Below are 23,459 nucleotides of genomic sequence, written 5' to 3'. Positions count from 1 at the left end.
AAGAAGAAAAAGGGCCTCAAGGGTGGCCGCACCCCTCCCCTTGGTCTGGTCCGAATTGGACTAGGGAAGGGGGACGCCCCCTTCCTTCCTTCTCCTTTTCCCTTCCTCTTTTCCTATTCCATATGGGAGGTGGAATCCTACTAGGACTAGGGAGTCCTAGTAGGACTCCACACTTGGCGCGCCCCCTCCTAGGGCCGGCCTCCTCCTCCCTTGCTCCTTTATATACGGGGGCAAGGGGGCACCTCTTGACACAAGTTGATCCACGTGATCATATTCTTAGCCGTGTGCGGTGCCCCCTTCCACCATAATCCTCGATAATATTGTAGCGGTGCTTAGGCGAAGCCCTGCGACGGTAGAATATCAAGATCGTCGCCACGCCGTCGTGCTGACGGAACTCTTCCCCGACACTTTGCTGGATCGGAGTCCGGGGATCGTCATCGAGCTGAACGTGTGCTAAAACTCGGAGGTGCCGTAGTTTCGGTGCTTGATCGGTCGGGTCGTGAAGACGTACGACTACATCAACCGCGTTGTGCTAACGCTTCCGCTGTCGGTCTACAAGGGTACGTAGATCACACTCTCCCCTCTCGTTGCTATGCATCACCATGATCTTGCGTGTGCGTAGGAAATTTTTTGAAATTACTACGTTCCCCAACACCTGTGACCCGCGCTATATAAACAGAGGTGGGGGCCGGGGCACGACTTACGAGGTTAATCGCTGCCACAAACCCCACCGACAATCCCTTCCGATCTAGGGTTAGCGCGGCGCTCACGGGAAGCTCCACCACCGCCGCCATCTCTCTGCCATCACCGGCCCCTACTTCACCATGGCCGACGCTGGATCGAGTTCGTCTGCACCAGCAGAAGGTAGGTCTACCGGAAAGATTTAGCCTACACGACCCAAGTGGGTCTATCATCCTGCCCCTCAGCCGCCGCCGCAGCCTCGTCGGCGGGAACCTCGAGGGCGGCTGCCGCTTCCTCCTCCTCCCTGGCTGCCGCCGCCGCCTTCTCCTTCTCCCTAGCCGCTGCCGCTGCCTCCTCCATGGCCGCCGCCGCTGCCCTCTCTAGGGCCAACAGCTCGAGCTCGGCCATGAGGGCGCGGACGGGGTCGTACCCGGTCCCGTGCACTCTCCTGAGCGCAGCGTTCTTCGCCTGGAATGCCGGGCGGTGCGCCTTGCCGTCCTTGCACTCGACCTTCCTCCGGTGCCCCTTTCCGTGTCGCATGCGCCGCGCCAAAGCAAACAAATCGAATCCGTCATGCGCGAAACAGAGCAGCTGAGCAGTAGATGTGCACAACGCGCGAGGGGAAAGAGGGCTTACTTTCCTCTGCCCATCGACGCCCGCGGGGGTCTCTCCGGCGAAGGCGGTGGCGGGAGACGCGCGACGAGGAGAGCGTGGAGGAGGAGGAGGTGGCTCCGAGAAGAGAAAGTGATTGGAGCCATTCCGATGCGGCGGTGGTATTAATATAGAGGGAGCAGGTGAGCTTCATCGGACGCCCAGGGTTCTTTCGTGGTGGATGGGAATTCACGGAGGCCGTCCGATCTGATCCAGCCCCGCGTGTTGCAATTACACCTGCGCGAGTCGGCCGGTCACACGCGAGAAAAAAAATGCCCCAAAACCATTTCCTGACGTGCGGGACCCACGAGTCATGAGCACAAGACTATCTTGCGCCGGAACCGGAAGCCGGCGGCCCAGCGCTGCCCGACTCTCCCATCCGTGCCGTCCGTTTGAAATCGGGCGTCCCCGATCTCCGGCCCGGACCCATCTACCTCTTCCTCGGCCCGCCTCCTCCTCCTCCCCATCCCATTCTCCCCCAAATCGGCCGAGTAAACCCTAGCTAAACCCCGGCCTCCGCCGCCCCTCCCCACTCCGGCGAGCCAGCGATCGCGACGAACTTCAATGGGGGCGCGGACGCCGAGCGCTCCGGCGGGGTCCAGCGCGCTGGTCAGGCTCGGGCTGCTGGGCGGCGCGGGGCAACAAGACCCGCCACAAGTCGTCTTCAAGCGTCTCGAGGGGATCAAGCAAAAGGTAACCCTCGGGCCGATCCTTGGATGGCTTTGCTTGCTCGCTGTTGTTTTCTGCGCGATTGGTCCGTGGTTGATTTCTGGTCGCCCTTGGGCGTTTGCTCCGTGCAGGTGTACGCCGAGGGGACCCAAATCGTCATCAGTGGCTCCAGAAGCCGATCATCTACGACGTCTGCGCACGACCCAACCCAAGCTGGTGGAGAACACCTTCGGGAGCCGGGATTGGTAACGTTCTCCTGTCTCGATGCCTCGTCGCCTAGAACAGATGCGTGATTTATTGCTTACCTGGGAGCCAAATCCATGTTTAAGAGGGTTCGATTTTAGTTGTCCATGTTGATGTTGTGCAAGTGTAGCCTGTTTGAGGTTCAGACACATGTGAAGTGATTAATTTGCGAGCGATTTGGACATGTGGTTGGGGTCTGGTACAAGTAAAGGGCTTTGACATTGTCATTTCTGAGCATATTGTGTAATTGTAGACTGTAACAGGGTCGTGCATATAGCAAATTGGACAGGTTGATGGGGTCTGATACATGTAAAGGGTCGTCGCATTGTCATTTCCGAGCCCTGTAATAGGATTGGACACATCTGAAGTGTTTATCAATTTTGATAGGTGGGTGGCGTCTGGTACACGTAATGTGTAGTTTCCGGTTGCTGTGACAACAGCTGCTACCGCATACCTGTCGTTGATGGAGTCAATTTTGGTTGACTCATTTGGATTTCAATGCAACCCATGTCAGCTGATCTATGAAATCCTACGGCATTGTACCATATGCACTGTCTAGTGTCTACTGCTCTGTGAATATGTATTGTGGCTAATTTGCTTTTAATTTATTAACAGTGGTCAACATAATATATTGCCTGTGAATATGCATTTCAACTCATTCGCTTTGATATCTCAACAGCAGTAACAAGTACCTTTTTTTTGCTTCGTCATTATATGCCGCCGTGACGATTTAAGATGGTTGGCTGATGCTGAACAAGTTATATCATTCTGACTATGTGGACTTGCTAGTGGCCATGCGCTTCTTTTCTTTTTGAAAGTAGCGTTTACACGGCAGTTCCTTGCATATATTTGATACCGCTTGATAATTTGGACAGGTGAGAATTAGTCCCCGTGTTCTTACACGACCAATGCCAGAGACCACCAACTATGTAGAGGACCCACTGGGATAGAACTATAAGGAGAGAGTGTTGCCTTCAATCATTCATGAAACACCCAGAGCTGTGGTTGCCCAATACAGTGCTAATCACACAGAGAGAGGTACAGCTTCACCATGTTTGCTGTGTGTACATGCTTTCCATGCTATAGTAGATGCTGGTCTTACTTGAAATATGTTACTAACTTATCCTTCATGTAATGGCAGGCCGTGAGCAGGGAGATCAGGAAGGTGCTGACAGAGAGGGCAAAGAATTTCAACATTGCTCTGGATGATGTGTCCATTACCAGTCTCAGCTTTGGTAAAGAGTTCACTCATGCCATTGAAGCCAAACAGGTTGCTGCTCAGAAGGCTGAGCGTGCCAAGTTCATTGTTGAGAAGGCTGAGCAAGACAAGAGAAGTGCAATTGTCAGGGCACAGGTAAGCAAAACAGGAATTAGATATTTCTCTTTCACACTACTAAACCTACTTATCCTGTTTATGGTTTCAATCATAGTTACCAGAGGCATATTGCCAGTGTTCTTTATGTATTCATAGCTTCATCATATATTCCGTTACACTTGTTGAGTTTTGGCGCATTTGAGCCTAACACTGGTAGCGCATCTGAGCCAAACACCGGTAGAAATGTACATTCCATCTGTTGAGTTTATGGTACATAGTTTCCATACGGTTTCACCTTTTTTCAGACTTCCAGTGGTAGTTAGTAGAGGCATATTGCCAGTGTTGTTTAAGTCTTCGAGCCCGTTCGGCAACCCTCCACTCCATAAAAACCTGTTGCTCCGCTCTGCTCCCCGCAGGAAGCGCTCTCCCGATGGAGCGCCTGTGTTCGGCTGGCTCCGCTCCGTGAGAACGTGGGCTGGCAGCGCATTACGGTCAAGTATGGGCTGTTCAGGTGGGTAAGAAAATCCATGAGTGGAGCACCAACTGCTCACGCTGGAGAAAATAGATTCGTACCGTTTCATTCGTGGCACTTGGCGGTGGCACATTTTGTAATTTCGATCAGATCCTGCTTCTGCTGAAATGAGGAGCGAGGGTCATGCCGCTCGGTCAAATTGCACTGCACGCCGCTCCGCTCTCCCGTGACAGAATCGCAGAGCTGATGCGTTCGGCACGCTCCGCCCGCTCCGGTCGTGGAGTTCGGAGCTGGAGTGTTACCGAACAGGCCCTTCATATCTTCATATATGTCCCTGCATTTGCTGAGTTTGGGAGCGCTTGAGCTTGGCTCTAGTAAATTTGTACATTTCATATGATGATTGGATTGCTATGTCCATACTTTAGTTTTAGACTTTCAGTGGTATGTTTGTACGATTGAACATAGTTTCAGACTTCCAGTGGTATGTTGGTATGACAGAACATAGTTTCAGACTTCCAGTGGTATGTTCATACGACTGAATATAGTTTCAGACTTCCAGTGGTATGTTCATACAACTGACCGTAGTTTCAGACTTATTCTATGTTGATAGTGTCACTTCCAGTCATCCAGTGGTAGTTAGTAGAGGCATATTGCTAGTGTTGTTTATATCTTCATAGCTTTGTATATTTCCTTACATTTGCTTAGTTTGGTAGCACTTGAGGCCAACACTGGTTGTCTTCTACATTTTGCTTGTTGAGTTTCAGAGCACCTGATCCTAACACTGACGCGTCTTTCTGTATCTGAACACTGATGCGTCTTGCTCATTGGTAATGCCATCGCCAATAACCCTGCGTTCCTCGCGCTCAGGCAGATTGCAGCCGCCAGGGACATTGCCCACATCATCTCAGCCTCCAACAAAAAGGTGTTCCTGGAGTCGGGCGACCTGCTGCTTAGGCTCCAGTCGCTCAAGGTCTTGGGCAACATGAAGAAATGAGACCGCTTCTTGTCATGCATGTTATGGTTACCATTGGCCGTCTCCATGGAAGAAGAGTACTTTTGAGAGGAATGAACTCTTAGTCTCTAGGACTCGCGACCTGAAAACAACAAAGACGCCTTTGCTACTGTGAACCGTTTGTGCGCTTTTCAAGTGAACCTGTCAGCTACTATTTCTATGTGTAGCTTATAACGTCTGGGCGGTTATGTGGTGAGTATGTTGGCCTTTTCTTGTTCATCTTGGCTTGTTTCTTTCATGCTGCGAATTTCATTGCTGCTACGAGTTCTACGAGGCATTGCATCTGTTGTCTGTTATTTTACACAATTCAACACAGGACAGCTTGATGCCCAGGACCATAAACTTCTGTACTTCTGTGGTTTTTTGTAATCTTTTCTAATTGTCGAGTTACCGTGACAATGGTTGTCATAGCTTACCTGCCATCAATGAAGTATATTTTTGTTGACTCACTTGGATTTTACTGCAGCTCATGTCAGTTGATCTATGAAATCCTACAGCATTGTAGCCTATGGACTATCTAGCATCTACTGCTCTGTGAATAAGCATTTTAGCTCATTTGCTTTTAATTTATTAGCAGTGGTCACCATTATATATTGCCTGTGAATAAGCATGTCAACTCATTCGCTTTGAATCTGTTAACAGCAGTCACAAGTACTTCTTTTGCTTCATCATTATGTCTTTCCATGACGATTTAAGACAGTTAGCTGATGCTGAACAAGTTATATCATTCCGACTATGTGAATTTATTAGTGGTCATGCACTTCTTTTCTTTTCAAAAGTAGAATTTACACTGCCGCTCACTGCATATATTTGATACCGCTTGATAATTTGGGCAGGTGAGAATTGATATTCATGTTCTTACACGGCCCATGCCAAAGAGACTACCAACTATGTACAGGACCCTGAGGGAGAACTATAATTTGAAACACTCAAAGCTGTGGTTGCCCAATACAATGCAAGTCAGCTAATCACACAGAGAGAGGTACAGCTTCACCATGTTTGCCATGTGTACGTGTTTTCCATGCTATAGTAGATAATAGCTGGTCTTACTTGGAATAGGTTGCTAACTTATCCTTTATGTAATGGCAGGCTGTGAGCAGGGAGATCAGGGAGATTTTGACAGTGAGGCTAAGAATTTCAATATTGCTCTGGATGGTGTGTCCGTTACTAGTCTCAATTTTGGTAAAGAGTTCACTCATGCCATTGAAGCTGAACAGGTTGCTGCACACCAAGCTGAGCATGCCAAGTTCATTGTTGAGAAGGCTGAGCAAGACAAGAAAAGCGCAATTGTTCTTTATGCCCTGTTGACAGTTTCAGTCATAGTTACTACCACCGGTAAGCAAAACAGGAACTAGATACTTTTTCTTTCACATGACTTGTCCTGTCGACAGTTTCAGTCATAGTTACTATATTCATATTGCCAATGTTCTTTATGTCTATATAGCTTCATCATATATTTCATTACACTTGTGGAGTTTTGGAGCATCCGAGCCTAACATTGGTTGTTTTGCACATTCCATTTGTTTAGTTTATGATACACGGTGTTCATACGACCTCCTATTTCCTGCGTCGATGGTTTCAGCCTTTCCTGCGTCCATGACATATTCTAGTGTTGCCTATGTCTTCATACCTTCATATATTTCACTGCATTTGCTGAGTTATGGAACACTTTTGCCTGACACTAGTAATTTTGTATATCTCCATAGTTTAGTTTCAGACTTCTAGTTGTACGTTTGTACCTCTGAACATAGTTTCAGCTTCCAGTAGTATGTTCGTTCGACTGAATATATTTTCAGACTTCCCGGGTTTTGTGGGTTTTGTTCATATGACTGTACATAAGTTTAGACTTTCAGTGGTACCTTCGTATGTTCATACTAGTGAACATAGTTTCAGACTTAACCATTTGCTATGTTGATAGTATCACTTCCGGTGGTAATTAGTAGAGGCATATTGCTAGTATTGTTTATATCTTAATAAATTTCATTGCATTTGCTGAGTTTGGTAGCACATGAGCAACACTCGTTTTCTTGTACATTTCCACTACTAGGAAAAAGCCTAGTAGTAGCGCGGGGTAAAAGACTAGTAGTAGCGCGGGTGCCCGCGCTACTACTACGGCGCTACAGCTAACTGGTAGTAGTAGCGTGCCTACTTCTGTTAGTAGTAGCGTGGGTGCCACCCGCGCTACTACTAGTTAGTAGTAGCATGGGTCTGGACCGTCGCTACTACTAACTAATTAGGAATTAAAAAAATAAATTCCAGCCATGGCTACACTGCTTGGCGTCATCGTCCTCTTCATCCATGGCCGATGCTGATCCTGGAGGGGATGAAGTCGTCCATGGTGATGGTGCTTCCCCATCCAACTCTTCTCCACATCTCCTTTGCTGCTTCTACAAAAAAAGAGACAATGATTAGAAGAGGAAGAGAGAGATAGAGAGGAGTAGGTGCAACAACTCACCGGTGGCTGTCGTAGTTGGGGCCGAAACCCTAAATGATGCCATGGGTTGCCTCCATCAGAGATCTGGCCATCGTCATGGGCAGTGCTCTGCTAGATCTCCCTCTCCTTTCAGTAGCGGAGGAGGGAGGGGCAGGGGAGGGGGCTGCGGTGGAAGAGGAGGTCGCTGGATTTGAGGGAGACGTCGAGGTGTGAGGTCGGCAGTTGCGGTGGGCGAGGAAGGGCATCTCAGGTGGGAGGGAGAAGTGAAATCGAGAGGGTGTGGGTCTGGGATTGGGCCTCCGTGTGCTATGTTTATACATGTGTCGGTGGGTTGATAATAGTAGCGTTGGGTTTATACCCCACGCTACTACTATGGCATGTCCCGGGGGCACGGTGGAGAGCACTTACTAGTAGCGAGGGTTTATAACCCGCGCTACTACTATCAACTTAGTAGTAGCGTGGGTTTATAAACCCGCGCTACTAGTAAGTAGCAGTAGCAAGGGGTATAAACCCACGCTACTAGTAAGTGTCTACCTATAAGCTTTTCCCTAGTAGTGTTTGCTTGTTGAATTGTAGAGCACCTGATCCAAAACACTGATGCGTCTTTCCATATCTGAACAACCCTGCTTTCATCACACTCAGACAGATTGAAGCTTCCAGGGAGATCACCCATACTATCACAAGCTCCAACAACAAGGTGTTTCTGTACTCGAGCAACCTTACAGAGTATCACCCATACAGAGATGGTATTCAGAGCACACGTTGACCGTAGGAAGTACCCCTAGGATCGGAAAGCCATAGGAAGAATTACTACATGTTTTATTTTTCGTATTTCTCCCTTGTTCATTTCTGGCTTCTCTCCGATTTTAACATTCTAAATGGCCGCCGAGTTCAACCCAGTCCTGCTACCGGAGTTTTGCCAACTGGATGAGACGATGCATTTCGGCAAGCAGCTGATTCAGATCATCAAGGAGTTGAAGATTGCTCTGCCCTCTATCATCGAGACTCGTACCAACGCACTTTCGGCGGATACTCGCTATAGGATTGTGGTGCACATTCCAGGGAAGGTCTTTCGGAAGCTTCTCAGAGCCCATTGACATCCAGTTTACCCCCCCTACTTGGATCCTCGGGAGGGACATGGCTATTCATCGTGCACTTAGACACATTCAGGAGGAGTACAGGGCCGAGCTCATCGATTCAGACCTCACCATGATCTCCCGCAAAACTACAAATGGAGAGATCGTGCGCACAGTGAATGACGACTCCATCCTCTCATATGTCCAAGACCTGGAGACTCACATTAGGACTCTGGAGGTTCAGACGCATAGAAGCTTGAAGATGTTCAGGAAGCTGCTGTTCCGTGAACTGGAGTTGGAGGATAAAGCATGCAAGGACCACGATGAGCATGAAGAAGTCAAAGACCTTCTGGAAAGAATCCAGAACTTGAAGATATATTGCCGAGATGGAAGAAAAGATGGACCTGGGAGAAGATCTCTATCCGAGTGGTGATGATGGGCCCGTAGTGAGCAATGATGAGGACTACGACGAGAGCTCTGCTGAAGGACACACCACCGGAGGACGCAACATCGAAGACGCATCGCTGGAGGACGCAATGATATCTGAGGAGGATACTTAGTCATGACTGCCATGTTATTTTTATTTTATCGTTGATCGATTAGGCCGATGTTTTTGATTTGTCGTAAGATTTGTATGCTGAGTTTGAACTATGATTAAATTGAATAAATAATGATTGGTGTGATAATGTTTGTGCATGCATATGGGTATTGTATTTTCCTCTTTAGACCCTTATTTTATTCTAATTTCTCATCCACTCCAAAGCATCATATGCCTTCGAGACGTGACCCCGGATTCAACTTTCCCCCGGAGCTCACTCAACTGATCCAACAACAAAATGCCTTGATGCAGATGCTCATCCAGAACCAAGGCAACAACAACAACAACAATCCATTGCCACCCGCCCTGTCGATAACCTGACCCGTATGTTGAATTCGGGGTCACGTCTCGGAGGCATCTGATGTTTTGGAGTGGATAAGAAATTAGAATAGAATAAGAGTCTAAAGAGTAAAATACAATACCCATATGCATGCGCAAACATTATCACAACAATCATTCATTTATTCAATTCAATCATAGTTCAAACTCTGGATACAAATCTTACGACAAATTGAAAACATCGGCCTAATTGATCAACGATAATATAAAAGTAACATGGTGGTCAGTCATGACTAAGTGTTCAACTCAGATATCTTTGCATCCTCCGGCGGTGCGTCTTTCGGTGTGCGTCCTTCGGTGGTGCGTCCTTCAGCAGAGCTCTGCTCGTAGTCCTCATTATTGCTCACTACGGGTCCATCGTCACTACTCGGATAGAGATCTTCTCCCATGTCCATCTTCTCTTCCATCGCGGCAATATAAGTCTTCAAGTTCTGGATTCTTTCCAGAAGGTCCTTGACTTCTACATGCTCATTGTGGTCCTCGCGTGCTTTGTCCACCAACTCCAGTTCATGGAATAACTTCCTGAACACTTCAAGCTTCTACGCGTCTGAACCTCCAGAGTCCCGATGTGAGTCTCCAGGTCTTGGACATATGTGATGATGGAGTTGTCATTCACGATGCATACGATCTCTCCATTTACTGTTCTGCGGGAGATCATGGTGAGGTCTGATCCGATGAGCTCGGCCCTGTACTCCTCCCGGATGTGTCCAAGTGCATGATGAATAGCCATGTCCCTCCCGAGGATCCAAGTAGGCGAGGTAAACTGGAAGTTAATGGGCTCTGAGAAGCTTTCGAAAGTCCTCCTTGGATTGTGCACCACAATCCTATAGCGAGTGTCTGCCGGAAGTGCGTTGGTAGGAGTCCTGGTGATAGAGGGCAGAGCAATCTTCAACTCCTTGATGATCTGAATCAGCTGCTTGCCGAAAGGCATCGTCTCTTCCGGCTGGCAAAACTCCGGCAGCAGGACTGGGTTGAACTCGGCAGCCATCTAGAAGGTTGAAATCGGAGAAGTCAGAAATGAACATGGGAGAAATACAGAAAATAAAACATGTATTAATTCTTCCTATGGCTTTCCGATCCTAGGGGTTATGTCCTACGGTCAGTGTGTGCCCTGAATACCATCTCTGTATGGGTGATACTTGTTGTTGTTGGAGCTTTGCTAGATATGGCTTTCGCTTCAATTTTGAATTTGGCATTAAGATATATTCTGCTGAAAATGACAAAACTTACTATGTAGATGCAAAATAGTAGCAAAATACATGAAAGTTTGGCATTAAGATATATTCTGCTGAAAATGAAATACAAAAGTGGATCATACCGGCTTGAACATGTCAACAACAATGTCATCCAGACCACCACTGAGCTCCCTTTGCAGCCCACTTGTCCCCACGAGATCATTGATGTTGTAATTGAGCTGATTACCAACAGCTTGCTGATCAATCTTGCCATCCTGCAGAGAGGAACACCGCCTGTATTCCCGCCATCCAGAGTCTGCCTTGGCACAACCGAATTGTCAATGCGAAGGTTTGGCAATGAAGTGTTGATGCCTGAATTGCTAAACGCAAGGTTGCTATTGAGCGTCTCTCTCAAGTTTGTGCTGTTTCCAAAGGTGAATGGCGCTGCACCCTGATTGAATACCATTGGAAGGGTATTGCTAGCTAGTGGTGCTACTTGGTTCTGCATATCATTTCCCAGAGATGTAATCTGATTTGATGGTGGTGCATAGCTTGAGACAGGTTCCATCCTAGGGCCATTCCCATGCAAGCTTGCTTGGGACATGCTGCCGTTCTGACCAAGTTGCTGAATGTTGGACGGCACTGCAGTTTGCCAGGTGTTACTAATTCTTCCAAGATCTGGAAAGTGGGGAGAATCACTAGCGAATGAGCTAAATGAGCCTGTCGAAGACGAATTTATCCGACCAAGGTGTTGCCTGTTGTTTGATTCAAGAGACTGAACTGCCCTATTTGTAGGAGCCAATGGTGCACCATTTGAAATGTTTGCAAAAGAGTTACCAGAAGTACCAGTCACCATGGTTGACATGTGTGCACCCCTGATCAGGTTACCATTATTGACATCCAAATCGTTCAGGGAAGTGCCCAGATTATTCTGGGCATGGCCAAGGTGAAGTGGCTGCGACTGTGGAGACAGCAACCCATGCATTCCGTATGCAGAAGGGGAGTTCATCCTTGCAACAAGGTTATAGCTTCATTCATTTGGGTTATGAAAGAGCAGTTGTTGTAGTTTTGTTGCCAGCACATGTTTGTATTGCTAAAACCTCATTTTGTTCAGCTCCTGAAGCCTGAAGTATGTGAGTTATCAAGAAGCACAATTTACATGATGCTAATCATGATAAGGTATGGTGTAGGTATTCCCAATTTGATTATAAAATTATCACAAGCATTTTACTTGGTTCATGATTTGGTACATGCCTCTCTTATCTCACTCTCTACATTGGTTGTGCGGCCATCGGCGATGGTGACCTTGACCGAACTGATGAAATTTCAGGACCATAATGCCTCCCACATCAAGGGGTTGCTGATCAATTTCATCCACTCAGAGTGGCCATTGCTTCTCAAAGTTCCTTCTTTCTTGGTTGATTTCATTACTCCAATTATCAAGGTCTGCAACTCTCTCGGTCATTCGTCACATATAATTTTTTCTTCTGAAGATACATGGTTATACATATTTCAGTATTAAGTTTTGTCATTCTGTTGGTTTTATAACTCCTATAAACTTTTCCTTATTTGTCCAGGCAACCAATAACTAGAGCATAGCTGTCAAGTCGTTTTATTTATTGCCAGACTATGAAGCATGGAAAGAGCAGCTAGGAGGAAATGTAAGTTGTTCTATAAAGTTCTACAGGGTGTGTTTTTGCCATTTGCTTATTAAGTTTCGCCCTTGTTTTTCACTGGATGGTACTATCATAAAGATGACTGTACTTGTATTTGGTCTTCACTGAGTTAGTGCGCGCTTGGAGTTCCTTCAGAATCAAGACAAGAAAAGCTTTGGGTTCAGAGAAATTTTCAACACTGTTTTATTATTTCAATTTTTGCGATTTCTGACGTTCGAGTCAAGGATGTCAAGATTTCCTTGTTTTGTTATTGATGGAAAATGTATATGCTCTATTGGGAACCTTTTGTTCTCTGTTTAGTCTGTACTATGTAAGTTTTCATTCTTGGTAAAGAACTAAATGATGTTTTGCAGCTACACTCTTATAATGCCTTTTCTTGAAGAAGATTATATTAATTGGTTGGTGAGCTGATCTATCTGTGATTTGTACCTCGGTTGACAGGATATCTCATATATGAAACCATGAATCAGGGATCGTTGGGTTATCTGAGCTGGTATAACTCCGGAACGACAAAGTGGTTCAGGTCTGTGGCCATGACGATCCAATACTTCAGGTGACATTGTGAACCAGGTTATCCCCATTGAGCTTGTTGACACCCTTCCTATTATTTGCTGCTCTGTTTGGTTTGGAGGTACCCCCATGTTCCATGAGATAGCTTGGCTGGCTGACGCATCCATGTTTTATGTGTTTTATGTGGTGTTCGTTGTGAGACAAAGTTTGAGCCTTTGAGGTTGATCTGATCTGTAGCTATTTAGTTTGAGTACATGCATTCATAGATTTGGGTCCTCTGGAGCTTGAGTTCTTTTTGGGTGCTATTTGGGTGTGGCTTTTTGTACACATGATCACATGATCATGCCATGAGTGACTGGGGAACTACCAATGAGAGCCTTTAATTTTTTCCTTCTAATGGCTAATACTTCTCTTCTTAACGTATGTTTATTGTCCAAGAGAAGGAGTGGATATTATCTACTCAGATTTAGCCCATTTGAAATTTCTAAAAAACAAGTCAGACCCTATCGACACGCTTGCTCTTCCTGGTGCATGTCTTCTTCAAAAGTGTCACAACGATCGCCAAAAGATACCGTGGAATGGACGTTTGCCTATATGGCACAGCACAAGCACGCCTCAAGCGGCGCACCCAACCCCTAGTTTCATATGATAGATGACTGCTATGTCCATAGTTTAGTTTCAGACTCCCAGTGGTATGTTCGTATGAGTGAACATAGTTTCAGACTTTCAGTGATTTCATACCACTGAACTTTCAGACTTCCATTTGCTATGTTCATAGTGTCACTTCCAGTGGTAGGTAGTAGAGGCAACACTAGTTTTGTATATTTCACCTGTTGAGTTTTAGAGCACCTGATCAGAACTCTGATGCGTGTTTCTATATCTGCGCAGGGAGAGGCAAAGAGTACAGAGCTCATTGGTAAGGCCACTCGCCAACATCCCAGCTTTCGTCGCGCTCAGACAGATTGAAGCCGCCAGGAGATCGACCTGCCTGCTTGGGCTCCAGTCGCTCAAGATCTGCAATAACAAGAAATGAGACCGTTTCCTGTCATACACGTTACGGTTACTGTTGACCGTCTCCATGGAAGAAGAGTACTTTTGAGAGGAACAAACACTTACTCCCTCCGTCCCATAATATAAGAACGTTTTTGACACTAGTGTAGTGTTAAAAACGTTCTTATATTTTGGGACAGGGAGTAGTTTCTAGCATTCCTGACCCGAAAGCAACAAAGACGCCCTTTGCTACTGTGAACCGTTTGTGCGCTTTTTCAAGTGAACCCGCCAGCCACTATTGCTCTGCGTAGCTTATAATGTCTGGGCGGTTATGTGGTGATTATGCTGGCTGTTTCATGTTCATGTTGGCTTGTTCCTTTTGTGCTACGCATTTCATTGGTGCTGTGAGTTCGCTTGAGACATTGCTTACTTCGCTTCTGTTGCCATTTATTTTAGATATTTAGTTGCAAAATGGTTAATGCACAGCCCTCTTGGGTACATAGAACTGCCAGCCAGGCTGCTTCTGGCCCCTTCAAGGATTACTACAGAATGAAGATGAATCACTTTCCATCCGGCTCTTGAATGTTGCGAAGATGGCGCCAGAGCCCACTCGTTTCATGCAAAATCAATATACTCCATTCTCTCATACAAGGCCACTTCATATTTTTATGTCTAACTTTGACCATTAAGTTTACCAACAAAAAGTGAGTTATATGCCACAAAACGTATTTCATTGGATGCACATTTGAACGAACTTTTTGATGATATATCTTTGATGACATATAATTCATATTCTATTGACCAAAATTATAAGTCAAAATTTGACACGAAAAATGAAGTGGCCTTGTATAAGGGAATGGAGGGAATATCTTATTACATAGTCACATTTTCTTTAAATAATAGTCACTGTAGGTTATGCAGTTAGAAAGTACTCTTCGTTTCTTACCCTGCAGATTTGGTTCTAGGTTTAGAAAAACATGTATGGAACATTGGAGCTACAGGTACAGAGCTTTTCATATTTACTACACTCCTCGCAAGATGAAATAAAGATAATTAAACAACCGTAAATGTTTAACATGGCAATTTTTATTTTGTAGATCATACGACCTTTTTTATATCACACTCATTGTAATTTTATAAAATTAGAGAGATGACAGTTTTTATAAAGTAGCATGGCGTTTTTTCATAAATTAGATCATGACAATTTATTTGAGGGTCTTCATTTGTGTTACTTGCATTTTTTTCAAAAGAAAAAACTAAATGGGCCTCTGGGCCAACAAGAGGCCGCGCTAGAGAGAACCATCTGAAACGACGTTTGCCGATAGTGTTTTTGGTTGGAAGGCCTCCTAGCTAAACAACTGGGTCCTTAGGGTTCCCTCAAAAAAAAAAAAAAACAACTGAGTCCTTAGATTTGGGGCTCCTCCTCAACCCGGCACACCTACGCGCCGCCGTTTCATCCAGCGACCTCCTCCCTCCTTGCCCATAAGACGCAATTCCAATGTCACGACTGACTGGCAGTAGCCACTTACCAGCGACACTACACTACCGCACGTGCCAGCTGAACGCCAGTAGTAAGCACATTCACACGTCGCTAATTAGGGGATTCTATACTAGTGCTTGTCATTGTTCGTCACCACCACCGATTTGGTCAGGGATGGGGGCTTGACACATCACCGTCGACAGAAATCCTCGTGTGTTCGGCTCTTGAATGTTGCAAAGATGGCACCAGAGCCCAAACACACTTGGCCACACTACACTCAATCATTTTGGTCTTCTTGAATCTTTGATTTTAACAATTTCATGGTCGTCAATCATGCTCTCTCATTTCTCTCCATGGGCTCACACATCGCCCATCCCCCACAATCGTATCCCTGAACAAAGCCTTCATCCACTCATTTTTGTCTTCGTACAGTCTCTCGTCTTTTCCCTCTTTCTCGCCACCATTTTTTCAGGCACTTGCTGCCGCAATGACAACAACGACGCCTCTAAAATATCATCCATGTTGCATACACAGAGGAACAACATGTGGACGCATGAAATATGCTTTTCAAGGTTAACCATTTTATTTTATTTTGGTCGGAGTGTGCCTGTTCCAACACATAATAACCATCCATGTGGCAAGCTACATAAATAGGTTCTCCCCATAAATAAATAAATTAATATCATGTGTGGATTCAAAGATCCACGTATCAGATATTAAACTGATAAGAACAGATACTGCACTTGATCTTAGCCGAAGGCCGAGAAAGGTATGCTTTAATTGGTGACTCTGCGTCCACTTTTATTGCTCCCTGAACCGCCTCTCCCCAGGTGCAAAAGCAACATTGGACTATTCCAACAATATGGGAGTATTCGCTAGAAAAACAAAAGGCTGCGCTGGTCCAACCAGCGATGCGGGCCGGGTGGGCCAGCCTCGCTGGGCTGGTCCTCGTTTTGGGATCGGGAACCTACGCAACGGCCCAATTCCCCTATGCCAAAAGACACAGTCGCATTGGCCGAAAGCCGCCGCCGCCGCGGAAGAGCGCGGCTGCCGCAGCAGGGTGCCGAACCCTCGCCGCAGGCAGAGACCGCTCTCAGCTCCACGTCTGCACCCTCACCCCAACCGTAACCTCGCTCGTCTCTCCTTTCCCCCTCTTTTATCTTTCACACATCTTCGTTAGTTAGGGTTTAATTAAAGTAGAATCGGGAGAGGCAGTAATCTTGCCCTAGCGAATCCGTAGTGAAATTTACAGTATTTTGGCGAATTGGTAGGAACATCTTGATGATTTTACAGGTGATATTTACGGCATTTTTGTGAATTAGTGGTGGTATAATTGACTCACTGGCCTCCCCTAAACTTGGATCGCCACCACTGTCTACAAGGTGTGCCACTCGGTTCAGTTGTTGATAACTCCATTGTCTCTGATGAGGGAAATAGTTTCAGTTTTCCTTAATTGCAATGTAGATGAGTATTACAGTTGCTGCCTTGAACTGTGCTCACTTGGTTCAGTGATTGCCTGAAACTCAGAGTCCAATGTGATTTGATCGATTCTTTTACTGTGACTGTTATTGGGAAGGAGTAAATTAAAATTTCTTATCAAAGCTGTCCGCGTAAACATCAGAGGGATTATCACCATTTTTTTTTGTTTGTAAAATGTATATTGGTCACCTGATGTGATTCAGTTTAGTGCGTGGTTGGGTTGGATCCAGAGTAGAATCAGCAAGGAGCGTCTCCCATTATATCACTTGATATGATTAAGAGTGTTGCACGCTTGGGTTGGATAATGTATATGGCCTCTTGTTCGTTTGGTCTTTCTCATGGTCATGGTGCTGCCATGAACAATGTTTACTTCTGTTTGATGACCAAGTGAAAAATAGATAAGCAAATGATCGCTATGCAAGTTTTCTAGAAGAAGGGGAGCATGCTATTCCGCTTTTACATCAAGCAAAATCATCACTTAGAACAATTTATTTCAAGGATACTCTACAAGGCACCCCACCTGTCACGATATGAAAGTTATATAATTGTATATAGCGTTGTCTCACTGAAGATATTATAGCTAGAGTATGTTATCTTAGAAAAAAAGTCAAGGTGTAGGTGGTTCTAGAGTAGTTTCTTTTGATAGAAGTTTGACATGTCTCAGTTGACACTCATGTTTGCCTTATTGTTCAGCTAAAGCCTGCTGCATTTCTTGTACTGTATTAACTCCTGAAGTATTTATTAACTCCAATTATGTTTCAGTTCTTTATTTTGATCCATTATTCTTGAATTTCTATGCAGCAGAGAAGTTACCACTGTGGAGAGAACCTCGAAGAACGCCTGCCCTGCTTCAGCCTCTACCTCCTTGCCTTTGTCTGGCCTCATGTTTGTGCAGATCTCCTGGACAGCCTGCTTCAAGAAATTCTGCTTCATGAAATTATTGCTCTGTTTGACTCATTCCATGACTTCCTTGCATTCATTGGCACCTGCCGCTCTTGGCGCGCTGCAGTCTCTACCTTTCCCTCTGTGCATACATTCAGCTTCCCGCCGCTCCACTTCAAACCAGATGGTCCTTATGTTCATCCACATAGCGGCCCTATCAAGCCCATCCTTTTATCTGATTGCAAATGGCAGCTCAGTGATCCTAGCAAGAAAAACTCATCTCTTGCGTGTTCAGTGCCTAAAAATAGTCCAAATAAAATGCACTATTTGGGCTGCTCGTATGGGTATCTTATCTTCTCCTACAAGGTTCACTGCCTCCTTGTCGATGTGTACACTGGTAGCAAGGTGATGCCCCCCCAAACTCCCACGTAACAGTGATCTTGGATACTTTTGTGGCATAGGCATCCTTACGGCCCCATTGATTTCACCCAACTCTTGCCTCCTCCTTTTCTCAAGAGATTCCATGTTTGAGTGGCAGGTTGGAACAAACTCCTGGTCAGAGCACACCTTACACCTGACACCTGACACCTCACTATACACCTGACACCTCAGTTCAGCATGCAAGAAATAGCAATTAAAAAGGAGTTTGTGCCTATGAACTCATGGTTGGTGGTCTGTGGTGACATGCTTCTCTTGATTGACCAAAGGTTCAGCTCTGGCGGATTGGGTGGCTCATCTAACACGATCTTTAGGGTCTCTCGCCTCAACTTCTCTGTCGAGCCAGCTAAGTGGGTGAAGTTGGAGAAGCTGGATAATTATGCTCTGTTTGTTAGCCCTGACAGAAGGAATCCTACATTTTGTTGCATGAGCCCGGAAAGATGGGGAGGAAAGAGTAACTGCATTTATTTTGCAAGGCTAACTGAAGATCCCGATGAAACTTGGACCGCGGTCGAGTTTGGTCAGCCAGTGCCAGACAGTGCAGTTCGCGCCATGCTCTTCTATGATATGTCGTCCCCTCCAGACTGTGGTGTACTAAGTAGCCTCTGGGTGTTCCCCAGTTTAGTTTATGGTTCTGGCTAGTAATTCTTTCTAGTTCGCAACTAGTTCTGTAGCTGTAATGGTTTTCTGACTTTGGGACCTGTCCAAGTATGATTAATCTGTATGGGATTGCATCTGTCATCTGGTTGCGCTGGTAGATGCAGCAGTAGAATGGTCACATGTGTTTCAACCATCTGCTGTTAAATGAGACATATGTACTGTCAAATGTAACCTGGGTACTATTGTGGACAAACTTGTGGTGTATTCAACTGTACCTCTCTTAAAAACGGCACCTTGGATCATTCATGTGCTTTTCATTGTTTGCGGGATTGGATCATTCATTGTTGAACTGAATGAATGTACTGATTATGGTGATTTTCTTGCCATTTTTAGTTCATAATGTGGTGATGGAACAGGAGAAACCTTGTCTGTTTACTCTGCAAATGACGTCTTGCGCTTTCCTCTGTGATCAAATCATAGGAATGCACTGTCCTCTCCTCCAGTTTGTTATCTCTAGCCTAAGACTACTCTTGGCAGGATGATCTGCAGCCTGCATTTACAAGATGGCTGCATTTCAGCAGCTAAATTAATGTGTCTTTTGACTGAACTTTAAGCCTAGATAGAGGCAGCAAAACAGTTTTGCCCCTCAACTTTAAACCTGGATGTATAGAATCCAACGGTCTTAGAGATCCTGCCAACTCATAAACACACATTCAGGATGCCATTGGAGAACTGACCAACTACTTTTCAGGAACATAAACTCTACCAGAAATGTTTCTATGATGGAGAACAACACAGCTGTGCACGCTGAGGTTACATACAACCAAACTACTGTAGGCCATCTCCTCTAAGTCCATTCGCATACTCAGCATGATCAAACATCACATCACAGTTTACATCATCTAAGCAAACAAAAAGGCAGAAATATGCTGAGCAGGGCACATACAGAAGAGTCAGGTAGGCTTATTTGCAATTCTCAATAGAAAAGAAAAAGAATACATTATTTGCTGGTACATAACAGCTCCAGAATTGATGCAACTGTTTGACTAACATACACTCCCTCCGTTCCAAATTACTCGTCGCAGAAATGAATGTATCTAGAACTAAAATACATGTAGATACATCCATACCTGCGACAAGTAATTCAGAACGGAGGGAGTAGAACGTTACATAAGGCTCATCCCCAAGGGAAACGATCATTCATGGAAAATCACCCGGGGTGAGGATTTGCCATCTGTGATTCACCTCGCCACCAGTTCTTGCTCATCCTCACTCTTTGGAAAGGAAGACTCTGTTGAACAACACGACTTGGTCTCAAGGGCATCGCAGTACTTGCATTGCTCAGCTCCTTTGAGAAGTATCGCCTGCAAGTTGGGAGCTCGGTCCAGCAAGGCTCTTATAAACGCAAACTGCTGTTCTAGCGATCTAAAGCCGACAAACTGGAGCTCTTTCAGTAGCCCGTTCTTGGAGCAATGGAAGTCCATCTCCCACTGAGGATTTTTCCTTTCTGCAAATACCGACCTTCTTTCCTCATCGTTCACAAATGCGCTGCATGCATGGTCCCATGCCTATATTTGCATGAACAATATGTTACGGATGTAGCTGGATTACAGTATTAAAAAACACTTCTCTTATTATGTATTGAGCAACAACATGCATTTTTTGCTGCGTGTTCGAGGAAAGAAAAAGGAAGGCAAAGGAAGGGACACCTCACTTCAATTTTTACAAAGATGGAAGGTAGAAATGTGTTCATAAATTTTGAAAAGGAGAAAAGCTTACAAAACATTAAAATGAAAGGGAAACAACAAAACTGGAATGGTAGACTGAAACAGCATTACCTCAATAATTAATATTTCCATGGAGGGTGCCGCCTCAAGGAAGGCTGTTGTCCATATAATGTCAAATTCAACAAAGGTACCACGCAAAGTCAGCTTCCTTAGCTTGTTGAATGCGGTGTAGAGTTGCTTCATTTCAGGTTGGATCCAAAGCTGATCACAAAATTAAAAGAAAATAAGAACAAAGCAGTTCATAAGCATCTATAAGAAACAGTTTAAAAGCATAGAGATGTATGTTATCAAATTATTTACAGGTATGTGTGTTCTCCATCATGTAAAATACACATCCATGGCATAACTAGATAGCTCTGACCATATATAGAAAATACAAATGTGTGACAGTATAGCGAATACAAAAAATGAACTAGTACGTACGTTTTCTCCTTGGAAATCCAATGTCAGAGTATGTATGCTTGTGGTTCCATGTAGAAGCTCACTTAATTTAAATACTGTATTATAATATGTTAAAGCAGATGAGAGTTTTAGTTCCCCAAGAGACGGGACATCGCCAAACGACAAGGGGATATATTCGGACACCCAAGTATCCCAATGGAGCTTCTCCAGTTCTGGAAGGCAGACCAAATCAATTCTCTCAAAGCAACATGTGTCGATTTGCAGAACACTGAGTTTTGAGTTTGGTGCATCTATCTTCCACACAGAGCGGCGACCGGCATCACAATAATGGAGGCTTAGATGCTTCAGTTGTGTGCAGCAGTCAAACAGGAGATGGTGCATATCCAACTCGATAAAACAAACCCCATGAAGAGAAAGTCTTGTGAGACAACAGAACACACTGGGGTAGGCATTGAAGAAACCATACATGTCTTTGGCGAGCTGTAGCATGTGCAGCTCAGAAGAGTCACCAGGTTTCAGATCATCAAGAAGGCAAAGGTCCAAATCTTTCAGCAAAGCACTGTCAATCGCATCACCTAATAGTGGGCCAATGTCGCTCAAGAAAGTGCTGATCAAGTAGAGCTGAAGCTGCAGTGTTGTGATGGTGGATTTTCTCTGAGGTTTAGCAAATAAACACTTGGCTGCTTTGGTTAGAGCCACCATAGCTTGCTGACAGTCATTTGCCGCAATCGAGTATGGGCATGGAACAGGTAGGAAATGCCTGACATCAATGCTGAGCTCAGGCAGCAGCCAGGGCAGCTGCCTCCACCGTGTTGACAGCAAACTCGTCCTTACAGCAGAGCTTATGTCGACTTTCCGCAAGATAGACAGTAAAACATCATCCATCAGCACGCTCAACCTATCTTCCTCCTCTGGCTGCTGCATACAGAAATATGGATCCAGTTACTTTGTCACTATCAGTTAACAAAATTCAGAGACTCGAAACAATTATAGCGTACAAACAAACAGTAGTCCCAAGCCATAAAAATAAAATGACAGGAGCTAGGAATGTGTAGCTACCGCGAGACCCAAACTAGCACAAAGTCATCCCAAAGCACATAAAATCATGAATTTCCACCACATTTGACTGAGCACCCCAAAAATCTCACTAATCCCAGTTAGTGTCAATCCCCTTCCAATACACCAGACCCGCAGCCCCCTAACAACTTGATGCCGCCCTAGTTGGGGGTCGAGGAGAATGCGGCGGACAATGCGACGCCGGCCGAAACAAGTACTACACCAAATCCTTCAGGAGTCTGTTCTGTTAATAAGGGTTGATATCAACCCTGCTTTCTGTAATTACCCTGGTCATCAATGAAGAACTACTACACTGTTTCGATTATAAACCGGTTGTTTTCTAAACGGCGTCCACCGAATCGCTGCATAAATCGAGAGTATAGTAGTAGAAGAAGAACGGCGACAGGATCAGGGCGATTCTCACCGTCGCTTTCTTGGCCACGGGGGACTCCATCCCCTCGGTTCCTCACGGAGTGGCGGCCCTTCCCGACGCGGCTGTTGCGCTCGATCTCGCCGCTGTAGGCGGCTCACACCAGCCCGGTGCGGCGCCGGCCTACCCCACAACCCTCGATTTGGTAGGCGGCGGCCCTCTTCCGGCGGCGCTCGATGCGGGGAGGTTACAGGAAGAAAATCTCGATCTGGACAAATTACCGGCGAGGTCCCAGATTTAGGGCCCGTTCTGGTCCCCCGCTACATAGGCCTGCCGCCCAGCCCAGCACCGCCCAGATGTAGCGGGGACTAGATGGAGGGAGCGCCTACTCGGGGGAGCTCCTAGTTGGCGCTTCAGGCGCCAGCTAAGGCAGCTGGCGCTCACAGCCGCCGAATCGTGGGCCGGCCCATGTGGCGACCACGCCCGTCGCTCGCTAAACTCGCCCGCCTGGTCCCTCGCTGGATCGAGAGCCTCGAGGGCTGTTCATACGGTCGCGGTTGACCAGTTGACTGACTGGTCAACTGTTGACTTTAGAAAAAAAATGAAAACTTAAAAAAAATCACAAAAAGGAAAAAAATCGACATTTCAAAAAAGTTCACAGATTTGGAAACCTTCATCTTTTTTTTAAATCATCAAATTTGTAAAAAAGGTCACAAAAATTTAAAAAAGTTCATCAATTTTGAAAAACAGTTCATCGATTTTGAAAAAGAGTTCATCCATTTTTAAAAAAGTTCATCGATTTTGAAAAACAATTCATCCATTTTTAAAAAAATTCATGAATTGTGAAAAGAGTTCATCGGTTCTGAAAAAAGAGTTCATCAATTTAGAAAAAAAGTTCTTTGATTTAGAAAAAAGTTCATCGATCTTGAAAAAAAGTTCATCGGTTTTGAAAAAGAGTTCATCAATTTAGAAAAAGACTTCATCGATTTAGAAAAAAGTTCATCGATCTTGAAGAAGAGTTCATCGATTGTGAAAGAAAGTTCACTGATTTTGAAAAAGAGTTCAACGATTTTGAAAAATAGTTCTTTCAAATTAGCAAAAGGAATATAAACCCGTTCCGAAAA

General features: G+C 45.3%; 2 protein-coding genes, 1 non-coding gene and 4 pseudogenes across 6 annotated transcripts; 3 read left to right on the top strand and 4 right to left on the bottom strand.

Moving 5' to 3' along the window:
* Positions 1-1,781: 1,781 nt before the first annotated feature.
* On the top strand, positions 1,782-14,270 carry LOC125554957 (prohibitin-1, mitochondrial-like). Of its 4 annotated transcripts, none has more exons than XM_087519145.1 (13): positions 1,782-2,025; positions 2,133-2,246; positions 3,120-3,282; positions 3,386-3,598; positions 4,903-5,235; positions 5,880-6,025; positions 6,133-6,378; positions 10,947-11,686; positions 11,780-11,844; positions 11,996-12,109; positions 12,243-12,326; positions 12,783-12,911; positions 13,740-14,270. In XM_087519145.1, the coding sequence occupies exons 3-5, from the start codon at positions 3,229-3,231 to the stop codon at positions 5,023-5,025; spliced, it is 390 nt and encodes a 129-aa protein (XP_087375271.1). In that variant the 5' UTR covers positions 1,782-2,025; positions 2,133-2,246; positions 3,120-3,228; the 3' UTR covers positions 5,026-5,235; positions 5,880-6,025; positions 6,133-6,378; positions 10,947-11,686; positions 11,780-11,844; positions 11,996-12,109; positions 12,243-12,326; positions 12,783-12,911; positions 13,740-14,270. The 4 variants fall into 4 exon arrangements, with proteins under 4 accessions (XP_087375271.1, XP_087375272.1, XP_087375270.1 ...); XM_087519146.1 differs by having other exon boundaries at positions 4,899-5,235; XM_087519144.1 differs by lacking the exon at positions 4,903-5,235 and having other exon boundaries at positions 12,783-12,894.
* Positions 6,391-9,113, top strand: LOC147977017 (uncharacterized; annotated as a pseudogene).
* Positions 9,704-10,481, bottom strand: LOC147977016 (uncharacterized; annotated as a pseudogene).
* LOC125553109 (two-component response regulator ORR24 pseudogene) lies at positions 10,507-11,770 on the bottom strand (annotated as a pseudogene).
* Positions 14,271-15,901: 1,631 nt separating the features above from the next.
* LOC125555205 (U2 spliceosomal RNA) lies at positions 15,902-16,094 on the bottom strand. Its single transcript, XR_007304638.2, has one exon. It is a non-coding gene; the product is annotated as a U2 spliceosomal RNA (small nuclear RNA).
* A 213-nt stretch (positions 16,095-16,307) lies between these two features.
* Positions 16,308-19,022, top strand: LOC125554958 (uncharacterized; annotated as a pseudogene).
* Positions 19,023-19,663: 641 nt separating this feature from the next.
* On the bottom strand, positions 19,664-22,708 carry LOC125553106 (putative FBD-associated F-box protein At5g53640). The gene is made up of 4 exons (XM_048716879.2): positions 22,390-22,708; positions 20,931-21,827; positions 20,559-20,708; positions 19,664-20,288 (listed from the first exon to the last, which is right to left on the bottom strand). Exons 1-4 carry the CDS (start codon positions 22,417-22,419, stop codon positions 19,962-19,964), a joined length of 1,404 nt encoding a protein of 467 aa, XP_048572836.2. The 5' UTR covers positions 22,420-22,708; the 3' UTR covers positions 19,664-19,961.
* Positions 22,709-23,459: the final 751 nt, after the last annotated feature.

This window comes from Triticum urartu, chromosome 4A, assembly GCF_056163025.1.
Source record: "Triticum urartu cultivar PI428250 chromosome 4A, HENAU_Tu73, whole genome shotgun sequence".
In the NCBI taxonomy this organism is placed as follows: Eukaryota; Viridiplantae; Streptophyta; class Magnoliopsida; order Poales; family Poaceae; genus Triticum; species Triticum urartu.
The sequence above is the reverse complement of the archived record's forward strand: the minus strand, read 5'-3'. Positions and strand labels throughout refer to the sequence as shown.